This window comes from Nycticebus coucang, chromosome 8, assembly GCF_027406575.1.
Source record: "Nycticebus coucang isolate mNycCou1 chromosome 8, mNycCou1.pri, whole genome shotgun sequence".
Lineage (NCBI taxonomy): Eukaryota > Metazoa > Chordata > Mammalia > Primates > Lorisidae > Nycticebus > Nycticebus coucang.
In genome coordinates, this window is record NC_069787.1 from 116,826,752 (window position 1) to 116,842,160 (window position 15,409).

The following is a 15,409-nucleotide window of genomic DNA, read 5'->3' on the forward strand; positions in this document are numbered from 1 at the left end:
ATAGACAATTAGAGCTGATTGTAATTGGTTCCAGTTAAATTTGCTGCTATTATGAAGAAAGTTGACTGTACAACTATTTAAGAATAATAAAATTATTCTTATTCTTCTATACAGTTGATGTATTAAAGAAAATTGACATTCCATCTGTCTTTATTGGTGAATCATCAGCTAATTCTTTGAAAGATGAATTCACATATGAAAAAGGGTAAGTAATGGATATAGAAAATAATCACGTAGATTAAAATTCTTCCTTATGTTAAGGTAGAATTATATAATATTAGTTGTCTGGTTTAGAATGAACTCTATTGAGCTAAATTATCTCTTTTTAAGTCATGTTTTTTACTTACTGTGTTACACTGTTTTTTATTTGGATGATTATGTATTGAAACTATGTTCATGCTAGAGAGAGTAAAGTACCCATAATGCTAAAAAGATAGTAAGACTTCCCATTTTATAGTTTCATCAGATGACTGATATTTAAAAACAATGCAGTTTGTATTTATATGTCATTTTCTATTAAGAATTTTTTGTATATTATTAAAAAGAGATATGTTACTTTTAAAACATAGAATCCAAATCATAGTGTGTTAAGTGATTAGCTTTTTACAAAGACAAAAAGTTCTCAAGTTTTATAAGTTTGATTTGGAATGATAGCTTTTATGTAAAACTTCTCCTTAAAAATCTCATCATAAGGGTAACATATAGACTAAAATTATTCACAGCTATGTGATCTAATATAGAAAACAGTGCAATGAACACTTCAGAGCTTCTTCCATGAAACAGATCCCCAAAACATAGTGGACAGGAGCAATAACAAAAATATTAATTATAAAAACAAGTTTGTTTATTGAGCATTTAGCAAATGCCAATCACTCATGAAAGCAAGACTTCTACATTTGTTATCCATTTAATGTTCACAACAACCCTTGAGTGGTGGTTGTTATTATTACTTATTATCTCCATTTTCCAAAAGGAAACTGGTACAATGAAATCCAATTCTAAATTAGGGAGAAAAGAAATTCATGAATATTTGACTTTTGAAAATGTGTAACAACAAAGAGGACAAGGTTTTCTGTTTATTGTTTTTGTCATTTCCGCCTTATAGTGATGATATTTAAAATATTATTTACATGTTATATGCTCAGAACATCTTCATTAAATTAAGGAATATAATTTTGGATGTTGTATCAAAAATTATGTTTTTGTCAGCCATGTTTGTACAGTTAATATAGGGGAGAACTAATACTTGCTTTTACCTCAATCTTATTCACTCATTTAGAAAAATTCTGTATATTTTAACATATATTTTAAAGAGCCTTTATTTTTAATTACAAAATCATGTTTTAAAATTAAAATGTAAAGTCAGTGCCCGTAGCACAGTGGTTACGACGCCGGCCACATGCGCCAAGAGTAGTAGGTTCAAACCCGGCCCAGGCCAGCTACACAACAATGCCAGTTGCAACAAGAACAACAAAAATAGCCAGGCATTGTGGCAGGTGCCTGTAGTCACAGCTACTTGGGAGGCTGAGGCAAGAGAATCGCTTAAGCCCAAGAGTTTGAGGTTGCTGTGAGCTGTGACACCACAGCACTGTACTGAGAGTGACATAGTTAGACTCCGTCTCAAAAAAAAAAAAAAAATTAAAATGTAAAAATTTTTACATGCTGGTAAAGTATGGAAAAATTAAAATATAAAACATTTAGTGAAAGTCCCTGTTGCTGTTCTCTAACAACTACTGTTGTAAAAAAAAGCCTTTAGTTTTCTCTCATATTTGATAACTATCATTAATTAATGATAATGTACTCTTAATATAGAACCATACAACATATAATATTTTATAATTTGCCCTATTTACTTAATATTTAGACCCTTTCCATCTTAATACAAGTCCACAAAATTCCTTATCCCACCTGTTGGGGATAGATGCATTGTGGAATTGAAAATTTTTTAGATTTTTTTTTTTTTTTTTCTAGACAGAGTCTCACTTCGTCACTCAGGCTAGAGTGCTGTGGCTTCATTCTAGCTCACAACAACCTTAAACTCCTAGTCTCCGGGCATCTTCCTGCCTCACCTTCCCGTGTAACCGGGACTACAGGCATCCCATCACACTGGCTAATTTTTCTATTTTTGGTAGAGATCAAGTCTTGCTTTGCTCAGGCTATTCTTGAACTCCTAAGCTCACAAGAACCCCCTGCCTCAGTTTCCCAGAGTGCTAAGATTACAGGAGTGAACTGCTGGGTCTGGCCTTAGATTTTTAAAAGTTACATGACATTCCAAATAGGATTTGAGGTAGTGTCCTATAATTAAACCAATTAATGTATCTGTGATGGATGTATGGGTTGTTTTGCAGGTCAGTTCAAGTTGACTATCAAATGAATTGCATACATTATTTTTAAGTTTCGTTATGCATAAGGGACACAGATCTGCTTTATTATCTACCTACCTACCTAATTACATAACTACCTATTTCACGTCAAACCCCTTCCCTCTTTCTTTCAGAGCTAGGAAATATACTAGTATATGTTTTTAATATTGTTTTAGAATAATGAGCAGCACTTTGTTGAATATTACTTTTATTATGGAACTAATAAAACAGATGCACTTAAAGCCTGTTCAGTTACATTGGAAGAAAATCGAGATTTATTGTGATATGAAAAAGGCAGTTGAGATGGCTTTTCTTTTTGGCATTTCCTGAAAATTTCCTAAAATTTCTGAGGGAACTAGAATGAATCTCGTAATCAGGGTAAAGGAGAATATTTTGTTTTGCTTTTCTAAGAGATACATTGAAGATGAAGATGTGCATCTCACTGCAAAAACACAAAGCACCTCCTAGCTCACCGGCCATTGGTCTGTAGGGACCTTTTCTGGAGGTTTCCCTGAGTAGCAGGACACTAACCTGCAGTTTTGTTTTGTTTTGTTTTGTTTTAGGAGATATAGATTTTTTTGCTCATGCATGAGTTGTGTAATGTTAGAGTCAGGGCTTTCAGTATACCTGTCACCAGAGTAGTGTACATCATACCTGTTAGGTAGATTTTTTTCCTAACCCTGCCCATTGTCTCCCTCTGCTTAGTTTTCAATGTCCATTACACTACTTTATGATCATATATACCACATTTTCTTTATCCACTCCTCAGTTGATGGGCAGTTAAGTTGATTTTGTATCTTTGCAATTGTGAATTGTGCTGTGATAAACATTTGGGTGCAGGTATCTTTTTGTAAAATCACTTTTTTTCCTTTGGGTAGCTGTGTAGTAGTACGGTTGCTGGATCAAATAATAGGTCTACTTCTAGTTCTTTAAAGAATCTCCATACTGCTTTCCATAGAGGGTGTACTAGTTTACATTGTCATCAACAGTGTATAATCATTCTCTTTTCACTGCATCTGCATCAACATCTATTGTTTTTTGACTTTTAATATTAAATAATGGCCATTCTGACAGGGATAGGGTGGTATCTCATTGTGGATATAATTTGTGTTTCTGTAATGATTAGCAATATTGAACATATTTTCATATGTGTATTGGCCATTTGTCTTTTTTTGAGCAAAATCTGTCTATGTCTTTTGCCTACTTTATGATTTTTTTTTTCTTGCCAATTTGTTTGACTTCAGTGCAGATTCTGGATATTAGCTCTTTGTCAGATGTATAGTTCGTGAATATTTTCTTTTTTTCTGTAGGTTGTCTATTGATTATTTCTTTTGATGTGCAGAATCATTTTACTTTAATTAAGTCTAATTTATTTATTTTTGTTGTTTCTGTATATGCTTTTGACAAGGCCATTGTTCAGAAGAGTTTTTCCTATATTTTCTTCTTGATTTTTATGGTTTCAGGTCTTACATGTAAGTCTTTCATTTATTTTGGGTTGATGTTTATAAATGGTGAGGAATAGAGATCCAGTTTCACTCTTGTGCATGTGGCTGTTCAGTTTTTCCCAGCACATTTGTTAAGTACAGCATCCTTTGCCCATGTATGTTTTTGTCTGCTTCTTCACAAATAATTTGTAGCTTTATGTCTGGGTTTTCTGTTTTGTTCTTCTGTTTTACATGTCTACCTTTACACAAGTACCATGCTGTTTTTTTTACTATAGCCTTGTAGTACTATTATTTGAAGTCAGGTAATGCGAAGTTTCCAGATTTGTTCTTTTCGCTTAGGATTGTTTGGCTATACAAGCTCTTTTTTTGGTTCCATATGAAGTACAGGATTATTTATTTCTGGGTCAGTGAAATGATGTTGGTATTGTGATGGGATTTGTGTTGAATCTGTAAATCACTTTGGGCAATATGGACATTTAACAGTGTTGATTCTTCCAATCCATGAGGTTGGTATGCTTTTCCATTTGTTGGTCTCATTTATGACTCCTTTCTTCACTGTTTTATGGTTCTTCTTGTGGAGATCTTTCACCTCCTTGCTTAAGTATTTTCTTTGCAGCTACTGTAAATGGTACTGAGTCTTTGATTTGACTCTCAGCTTGACTCATATTACTCTATAGAAAAGCTACTGATTTATGGACAATAATTTTTTTTTTTTTTGCAGTTTTTGGCTGGGGCTGGGTTTGAACCCACCACCTCCAGTATATGGGGCCGGCGCCTTACTCCTTGAGCCACAGGTGCCACCCTATGGACATTAATTTTGCAAGCTGAGACTTTATTGAATTTATCAATTCTAGGAATCTTTTAATGGAGTCTTTAGGGTTTTCTAGATATAAGATCATATCTCTGGAAAACAGGGATGGTTTGACCTCTGCTTTTCCAATTTGTATGCCCTTTCTTTCTTTCTCTTGCCTGATTGCTTTGGCTATGGTGTGCCTAGCCAGACAAATGGGACATAGAACTAAGCATTGGGCCTGTCTATAAAGGGATGTAGGATTTTTGGTAAGGCAGCTATGAGCTTTGTCTGAAAGGGGCAAATTCAAGCAAGTAGTCAGAAGAAAGTTGCGTATCCAGCAATTAGGCTGAACACAGGTGTTGCCTGGAAAGTTGGTCTATAGGACAGGGGCTCTGGTGTATGGCTGTAAATCTACTGAGGCTCAGCAGTTTGGTGGGGATTAGATATGAGAAAGAACAGACAAGATTTCATGTGTCAATAGAGGGATGGGGAAATTAGACAGGTTATTGTTATAAAGTTTAAAACTATGCAGCTGGTTTGAAATTAGCCTGGGAACTCTCACAAAAATTAAGATCTTGTTTTCTAGGTTGCTTAGGACTCTGCTTTAGTGATCAAATCTTATCTGCGGCGCTCATGAGGTATACTGTATTTAGGGGTGAACATGGAGGCATTCTGGTAAAAATACTTAATGAAACTGTTTTCATAAATCCTTACTCATATACAGATTAATTTGGGAGAAGAATGAGAACGAATCTGCAGGCTCAGTTTTGGAGACCTGGGAAGACACAGGAAATAAAAATGAAGCCAAAGAACTGATACTTTGTTGTAATTCTCCACCCTGTATTATCACTGTCACCACATCCACTGTCAGCACTTTGGTGAAAAAAACAAAACAGTGTCTTCATGTCTTATGTATCTTTTGATACACAAACTTTTTATCAGTTATGTACCCTTTAAAATCCTCACAATAGGGCGGCACCTGTGGCTCAAAGGAGTAGAGCACCAGCCCCATATTCTGGAGGTGGTGGGTTCAAACCCAGCCAAAAACTGCAAAAAACCCCCAAATATATATATGTGGGTGTGTATGTGTGTATATATATATATATATATGTGTGTGTGTGTGTGTGTGTGTGTGTGTATGTATATGTATATATATAAATAAATATATATATATCTCCTCACAATAGATCTTGATAGTAAACTGAATGGGCTTGAGATATAGCAGGCAGCATTAATAGGACATGTAGAGTATTAGATTTAGAACCTACGCCTATGAAGCCGAACACAGTACTTACTGGAAAATTCTGGTATTGATTCCATTTCTATAGTGTCAAACACAGAGAATGTTTCTAGTAAAGCATCTTAATTTCCTGTTCACTGGGACTTCTTGATATTTTTTTTTTCCACTTGCTTCTTCTCACATAGCAGCTCTGTTCATTTCTGAACAACTGTGAGGCTTGTCTTACAAGATAGGGATTGTTTCTTTATCTTATTCAGGCTGAATGTGCTTTAAGAAGTCATAAATATAAAAACAGAAGGAAAAAAATATGTGAGGTGTAAGCGTTCTTTCTGCCGAGATATTAAGAAGCTACAGTGGGTTAAATTTAGGATATGCAGTGAAATGGCTTCTAGACCCCAATAGGGTTAATTTATAGCTTATGGCAAGTTGATAGATGAGGGGTAAGGAATTTGCAGAGGATTTGTGTGTCTTGGAAAGGTCTGAATGACTTAAAAGAGGTACCACTGGTTCAGGACAGTTTCAGAGGATATGAGGCAAGAATAGGGACATTATTTACAGACTGGAGCCTCATGCTGGGAGAGATGGTACCAGATAGAGCAGCCCAGGCCTGCTGCTGCTGATTTTCCCTTTTTTATGCTGAGGATACATCAGGTACTTTTGTATTTTATCCAAAGATATAAAAATGCATATGAAATCCTTTGTCATCCCATATTCTGCTAGAAAGTGATTAAAGTAAAAAGCTACTTGTTTCTGGCAATCCTAGCAATTTTTGAAAAGTGTTTAGTTAGGGGGAGATTCCAAGTATTATATTTTCTGTGTTTTGTTTTGGTTGAAGCTTAATTTAGATCCCTATATGTGAGGATAATAAATAATAGCATGAAGATTTAAAAACAGCTTTAGAATATAAATCATTCGGTTTCATGTTATTTGTCTTAAGTAGTATGGTGTCCTGAGCACCTCTGTATGAGAAGAAAGAGGAAATCTATTTTTATTTCCCTTTATACTGAGAATTTTTTTTTGTATTAAACCTTTGTTATGAAGTACATGGCTTCACTATCTAAAAAAACCACCCACCAGTGGATAACAGAGTAGCTTTGCTGGCCGCACAATAGTCTAGTAGCACAGTGGACCCAGTGGAAAGATGAGTCATATTGCTGAACATAGACTCTTCCCTAGACTAGACTCTTCCCTAGACTAGAGAGGTTTTTAATGCATGGGTTTGATCTCATATAAAATTTGCTGATGCAACACAAATAATGCACTTATTCTGATCATAGTTTTATTTAATGAATCCTTGTCAATTCGTATAATATCACAGTAATTAATAACATGGCTAATGATCAACAAAGGGATATTAAGATGTATAGCATTTCCTACTCCTCGTCCTCATAGCATACACATTTCTGTAGTTTGTTTTAGTCAGGCAGTGAGAAGGTGAGAAATATAAAGGAAGCAACTATTATTGTGAATTCCTTAATTAGTTCCTTATTCCATATCTCACAGATGAATGTAGGGTATAGTGGCTATGTCCACTGTGCCTAGTATAACAGGTACATGTACAGCAGAGAGGGACGAATGAGTATTCTTTTTATCAGTAGTGGCTCTAGAGATTTTCCACAGGAAGAACTAGTGAACAGTGATTTGGCTGAGGTATGCATTCTTGCTGACATGATACCCATGTACTGTCATTGTTATTTATGCTGAATTTTGCATATAAAATATAACTTTTACCCAAGTTATTAAATTCAGTAAGTAAACATCTCTCTCTAAGACACAGTAAGTATTGATTGGCCAATTTCCTTTCCTCAACTAAGGGGTGCTTTTAATTTATAGGCAAGTGATTTTGAAAAATACCTAAAATAGACTTAAAGATGTGTAAAAAGGATTTCTTAAATTGTTGGAAGTCATATGTCAGAAAATGATATGTATATAGTGGATCGAATTGTATTGTCCATATGTTTTATAAAATAATTTTCCTTATTTTTAATTATTACATCATAATTTAACAACTCTTAACTATTTATCAATTATTTTTATTTTCTTCTAGGGGCCATGTTATCTTAGTTCCAGAATTTAGTCTTCCTCTGGAGTACTATCTGATCCCCTTCCTTATCATAGTGGGCATCTGTCTCATCTTGATAGTTATTTTCATGGTAGGTAAATTAACTTTTAATAATTTTTTTAAAAATTGTATGGATGAATCTAAAAAATGTTGTATTGAGTGAGAGAACCCTTACATAAAAGAGTATGTATTGTAAGAATTCATTTTTATGAAGACAAAGATAATCTGAGTAGGAAAAAATCAAAATGGCGATTGCCTCTAGAGGCATTAGGATGGAGGATAAGAGAATTACTTAAAAGGGTATGAGGGAACTTTCTGGGGCAAGAGTTGTGTTCTGTATCGTGATAGAAATTTGGTTGCACAAATACATAGCATTTGTCTGAATCCATAAAATTATACACTTTTTTGTGCACTGTATTGTATGTAAGTTTTTACCTCAAACAAAAACAAAAGAACTGTAAAAAAATACTGAGCTCTAAGTAGTGATATGCATGCTGAAGTATTCTGGGAGATCTATACTAATATCCTCAACATACTTTGAAATGCATCATAAAAACTTAAGAGAGAAGAAGTAAGATGCATTGATGGGTAGATAGAGGGATGGATAGACATGTGATAAAAAGTATAGTAAAATGTTGATCGTAGAATCCAGGTGGTATATATAGGGGTATTTATTATTTAATTCTTTCAATTTTTCTGTATGTTTGAAAAATTTTATATTAAACTTTAAAAAGTAATATGAAGCTTTAGGTTAAGGGGGAATGAAATGTTGTTTCTTCGAAACAGTACTTACCAAAGTATGGTCCCGGGACTTTCAGCAGGTCTGCAAGGCCAAAATTATTTTCACAATATACCTAAGATATTATTGCATCTGTCATTATCATACTCTTAGGGGTTTGTAATGGAGGTTTCTAGAGGCTACATCATATGTAATATCAAAACATTTGAAGGCAGAAGAAGATATGAAAATCCCTTTGTATTTTATTTAGACAGATGTTAAAATAGATTTGCAAATATATAATACAATCCCACTATTTTAACATTTTTATCATAAAGAATATTTATATTAACCTTCAATGAGCTTATTATAGTATTGAATACATAGATTACTTTAAAGATTTGATGCTATCTTTAAAATGTTCAGTCTTCCCATGATGCTATAGTATTTTTAAAATTTTTATTTAAGTATCTGAAAAATTTTAATAAAATTTTTCTCCTGTAAATATTTTACATGATTTTTGTTAGACTTATATAGTAGTAGGTTTCTTGATATAATGAAAGGGATTTTTGAAATTATATAGTATTTTCAAATTGGTTATTATTAGGATATGTTGCATAAGAATGTTCTTGATTTTTTAAAATAAACTTTTAATTTTGGAATAATATTAGATTTACAGGAAAGTAGCAAAGAAGAGAGTTCCTATATATCCTTCATCTAGTTTCCCTATTTTTTTTTTTTTCAGTTTACAGGTAAAGACCCTCTTACAATCGTGTCTTGCCTAGTTTACCTATTTTTAACATTTAAATAATCATGGAACTTTTGCCTACACTAAGAAACTGACAGTGGTACATTATTATTAACCAAACTCCACAACTTTGTTTGGATTTAGCTTTCTATTTCATTATCTAGTCCTGGGCACCACATTTTGTTGAAAGGTTTTCCCAGTCTCCTCTGATCTATCACAGTTTCTTAGTGTGTCTTTGTTTATTGTGCCCACAATCAAGCTTGAGGAGTACTGGCAAGGTCCTGGTATCCTGTACAAGGTCCTTTAATCTGATCTTTTTCTTATAGACTGGGCTATCACAGAGGTGAAGTACCATTCTCATCATATCACATTAGGGTATATATGGTATCTGCAGAACATCAGTGATGCTGTTAACCATCCATCCTTGGTTAAGGTAGTGTTTGCTGAGTGTCCCCACTGTAAAGTTAATAATTTTTCCTTTTCCTACTCTATTCTTTCTTTGGGAGTGAGACACCAAGAATCACCTACTCTTAACGTGGAGAACTGCAGGAATTAAGCTACACCACCTGGAGGGGTGTGTGTATTCTTTACATCTGTTATTTAAAATTCTTCTATAAGGAAGATGTTTTTATCTTCTGAGCATTTATTTATTTATTCAGTCATTTATATTAGTATGCACTTGTGTATATTTACTTTATACTTGGGTTATAATCCAATACTATATTATTTTTGTTTCTTCAATCATATGAACTTTGGCCAATGGGAACTCTTGTCAGGCTATGTTTTCTTTTCCCTTTGACTTGACCCTATCCTTTTGTATTTAAGTATTTCTTTGCTACCATTTGATACTTTAAGGTACTTCAGACTCATCATTTATTTTTCTTGTCCTAGCTCTAGAATCAGACATTTTTTCAAGGAGCCCCGGTTCCTTTTATTGGACAATTGCATTTACAAACCAAGATTTGGGCACTGGACATTATTTGTCTTTATATTTACTATAATGATTATATATCTATACATTTGTTTAATTTGTAGTTTTTGATTTTGTTAGGTTTTCAGTGTAGAAGCAAGGAAATCTAGAATAAATTAGAAAACCAAACAACGAACAAAAAATGCTCTTGGCAAACTAAGAAAAGTAAATATCCTTAAGCTATAAAGACTATAGACTAAACAACTTAGAATAAACATTAAGTGGTGAAATACTGTAGTATAATTCAAAAATAGAAAATGGATATCTCTTGTACTTCCTATTTAAAATTGTGTTATGGGAGGCGGAGCAAGATGGCGGCCGAGTAACAGCTTCCTTGCATCTGGGCACCGTGAGTCTGGGGATATAGGACTCCAGGCATCTCTGGCTGGTGGGATCTGCCTATCATCACCCCTGAGAGGATACAGGGAGTCAGTGAGAGACTTCTGGACCCCAAGAGGAGGACTAAAACAGTGGAAAACCGGCAAGTGGTCGCGTGTGTTCAATCCGTCTAAACCCGCCCGCAACTGTAAGTTCAGTAGCAGCGAGACTGCAAACCAGAAAGGCCTTACCTGTGAACTGTTTTGGTGTCTTTGGACTTGGCACTCAGCTGAACTGCCTTAGGGAGAGCCTGAGCGGGAGTGCGGAGAACTTTGGCCTTTGTCTAGGGCCCCACTCAGAGCCGCTGAGCCAGACGGAGCTAATAGTGTTTGGCTCTGGGTCACAGGCAGCCATTGTGAGCGATCTGCCCCGGCAAGCTCCGCCCTCAGGGTCGCAGAGCTGGAATTGGGTGGGAGCTGGTAACCCAGCGACCAAGTAGCCTAAGGGCGGGGTCTGAGCCGCCTTGCAGCCCTAACCCTCGGGGACAGAGGGAGACCAGTTTTGACACACAGGGTAAGTGCATAGCCACTTCAGCAGTGATTCCAGCGACAAGCACTTCCCTGAGAAAGCTTCTGCTCAGTAAGTGAACAAGTTCAAAGTGCCTTTTAAGTGGGCTGAAGAGAGATTTAGGGTGTCTACCTGCTGGGGTTTGAGAAACTAGCAGCCTCCAGTCGTATCAGAACTGTGATTAACATCTCATACCCCAGAAGACCACGTGTTGCCCAGACAATATTCAACAACATATACATACTGCTTTGTTTTTGGTTGTGGTTTTTTTTGTTTTTTTTTTGGTTCGGTTGTTTTTTTGTTGTTTATTTTGATGTTGTGAATTGTTGTTTTGTTTTTTAAGTTCAACCTTTTCCATACAGATCCTTTCTCTTTCTCAATTTTTCTAGTTTAATTATAATTTCCCATTGCTGCCTATTTCAATAATTAGAACTTCATTTTTGTTAGTGTTTCTACCGCTATTATTTGGTTTTTCCACCCAGTTTTATCCCGTAAAGTTTTCTGTTTGCTTGTTTTGGTTTGATTTATAGCATTTTTGTCTTTCCTCTCTACTTGGTGGAGGTGGGGTACTGTGTCTGATCAGGTTAGCAAAGAGCTGCTGACCTCAAGGGAACCACCCAACTGGGCACCCCGAGAAGGTGGTTTTTTTTTTTAAGGTTCTATCAAAGTACCCTACTGTACACCTATATTGCTCTGTCTCCCTCTTTCTGTGCCTCTCGTCTTTTTGTCAATATTCCTTTTACCCACCCACTCTTCTTTCTCTGTTTTTCTTTTTTTTTTCCTTATCACTCGGTCCTCCTTTCTTTCATCCCTTTTTTGCTCTTCAACCTTCTCACCCTTCTGGTCGTGGAACCCTTAGTCCACAGGCACGAGAACTTAAAGAGCAAGAGGAAGTGAAAGGAAAATTAGGGCAAGGAAACAGATAAAAGAAATCACCCATGAGGAAGAATCAGCAGAAAACTCCAGGCAACATGAAGAACCAGTCCAGAACAACCCCGCCAAGGGACCATGAGGTAGCTACTGCAGAGGATTCCACCTATACAGAAATGTTAGGAATGACAGAAAGGGAATTTAGAATATACATGTTGAAAACAATGAAAGAAATGATGGAAACAATGAAGGAAACTGCTAATAAAGTGGAAAATAACCAAAAGGAAATCCAAAAACAGAATCAAATCAGAGATGAACGATATGAAGAATATAAAAAGGATATAGCAGAGCTGAAGGAAATGAAACAGTCAATCAGGGAACTTAAAGATGCAATGGAAAGTATCAGCAACAGGTTAGACCATGCAGAAGAAAGAATTTCAGAGGTAGAAGACAAAGTTTTTGCGATAACTCAGATAGTAAAAGAGGCAGAAAAGAAGAGAGAGAGAGCAGAACGTTCACTGTCAGAATTATGGGACTTTATGAAGCGTTCCAACATACGAGTTATAGGAATTCCAGAAGGGGAAGAAGAATGCTCCAGAGGAATGGAAGCCATACTAGAGAATATTATAAAAGAAAATTTCCCAAATTTCACCAAAGGTTCTGACACACTGTTTTCAGAGGGCTATCGGACCCCAGGTCACCTCAACTCTAACTGAGCTTCTCCAAGACACATTGTGATGAACCTGTCCAAAGTCAAGAAAAAAGAAAAGATTCTGGAAGCTTCCAGGAGTAAGCACCAGTTCACCTACAGGGGCAAATCCATCAGAGTGACCGCAGACTTCTCTAATGAAACTTTCCAAGCAAGAAGACAATGGTCATCTACCTTTAATCTACTTAAACAGAACAATTTCCAGCCCAGAATTCTGTACCCTGCTAAGCTAAGCTTCAAAATTGATGGAGAAATCAAATCATTTACGGATATAGAAACATTGAGGAAATTCGCCACAACAAGACCAGCTCTACAGGAAATACTTCAACCTGTTCTGCACACTGACCACCACAATGGATCAGCAGCAAAGTAAGAACTCAGAAATTAAAGGACAGAACCAAACCTCCACACTGATGCAAAAGATAAATCTAAGCAATGGACTCTCACCAAATAAGACGAATAGAATACTACCACACCTATTAATTATCTCAATAAATGTTAATGGCTTGAATTCCCCACTGAAGAGACATAGATTAGTTGACTGGATTAAAAAACACAAGCCATCCATTTGCTGTCTGCAAGAAACACACGTGGCTTCAAAAGACAAATTAAAGCTCCGAGTCAAGGGTTGGAAGACAATTTTTCAGGCAAATGGAATTCAGAAGAAAAGAGGAGTTGCAATCTTATTTTCAGATACACTTGGATTTAAAGCAACTAAAGTCAAAAAAGACAAAGATGGTCACTTTATATTGGTCAAGGGAAAAATACAACAAGAAGACATTTCAATTCTAAATATCTATGCACCCAATTTAAATGCTCCCAGATTCTTGAAACAGATCTTAGTCTGAGCAATATGATATCTGATAATACCATAATAACAGGGGACCTTAACACTCCTCTTACAGAGCTAGACAGATCCTCTAAACAGAAATTAAACAAGGATATAAGAGACTTAAATGAGACCCTAGAACAACTGTGCTTGATAGACGCATATAGAACACTCCATCCCAAAGATAAGGAATATACGTTCTTCTCATCACCCCATGGAACATTCTCCAAAATTGATCATATCCTGGGACACAAAACAATTATTAACAGAATCAAAAGAATTGAAATTTTACCTTGTATCTTCTCAGACCATAAGGCACTAAAGGTGGAACTCAACTCTAACAAAAATGCTCGACCCCACACAAAGGCATGGAAATTAAACAATCTTCTGTTGAATAACAGATGGGTGAAGGAAGAAATAAAACAGGAAATCATTAACTTCCTTGAGCATAACAACAATGAAGACACAAGCTACCAAAACCTGTGGGATACTGCAAAAGCAGTTTTGAGAGGAAAATTCATCGCTTTAGATACCTACATTCGAAAAACAGAAAGAGAGCACATCAACAATCACACAAGAGATCTTATGGAATTGGAAAAAGAAGAACAATCTAAGCCTAAACTCAGTAGAAGAAAAGAAATATCTAAAATCAAATCAGAGATCAATGAAATTGAAAACAAAAGAATCATTCAGAAAATTAATGAAACAAGGTGTTGGTTTTTTGAAAAAATAAATAAAATAGATAAACCATTGGCCAGACTACCGAGGAATAGAAAAGTAAAATCTCTAGTAACCTCAATCAGAAATGATAAAGGGGAAATAACAACTGATCCCACAGAGATACAAGAGATCATCTCTGAATACTACCAGAAACTCTATGCCCAGAAATTTGACAATGTGAAAGAAATGGATCAATATTTGGATTCACACCTTCTCCCTAGACTCAGCCAGGAAGAAATAGAGCTCCTGAACAGAACAATTTCAAGCACTGAGATCAAAGAAACAATAAAAAATCTTCCAACCAAAAAATGCCCTGGTCCAGATGGCTTCACACCAGAATTCTATCAAACCTTCAAGGAAGAGCTTATCCCTGTACTGCAGAAATTATTCCAAAAAATTGAGGAAGAAGGAATCTTCCCCAACACATTCTATGAAGCAAACATCACCCTGATACCAAAACCAGGAAAATACCCAACCAAAAAGGAGAATTTCAGACCAATCTCACTCATGAACATAGACGCAAAAATTCTCAACAAAATCCTAGCCAATAGATTACAGCTTATCATCAAAAAAGTCATTCATCATGATCAAGTAGGCTTCATCCCAGGGATGCAAGGCTGGTTTAACATACGCAAGTCTATAAACGTTATCCACCATTTTAACAGAGGCAAAAATAAAGATCACATGATCCTCTCAATAGATGCAGAAAAAGCATTTGATAAAATCCAGCATCCTTTTCTAATTAGAACATTGAAGAGTATAGGCATAGGTGGCACATTTCTAAAACTGATTGAAGCTATCTATGACAAACCCACAGCCAATATTTTACTGAATGGAGTAAAACTGAAAGCTTTTCCTCTTAGAACTGGAACCAGACAAGGTTGTCCTCTGTCACCTTTACTATTCAACGTAGTGCTGGAAGTTCTAGCCAATACAATTAGGCAAGACAAGGAAATAAAGGGAATCCAAATGGGAGCAGAGGAGGTCAAACTCTCCCTCTTTGCTGACGACATGATCTTATACTTAGAGAACCCCAAAGACTCGATCACAAGACTCC

At 35.7% G+C, this 15,409-nt stretch overlaps 1 protein-coding gene across 2 annotated transcripts in view; it reads left to right on the top strand.

Moving 5' to 3' along the window:
• The window catches only part of RNF13 (ring finger protein 13), a 182,015-nt gene that overhangs the window by 93,905 nt on the left and 72,701 nt on the right, over window positions 1-15,409 (top strand). For both annotated transcript variants that reach the window (XM_053599620.1, XM_053599621.1), the window contains 2 exons: window positions 115-205; window positions 7,889-7,994. In XM_053599620.1, the coding sequence (XP_053455595.1) occupies window positions 115-205; window positions 7,889-7,994 (197 nt within the window). The remainder of the gene's footprint in view (window positions 1-114; window positions 206-7,888; window positions 7,995-15,409) is intronic.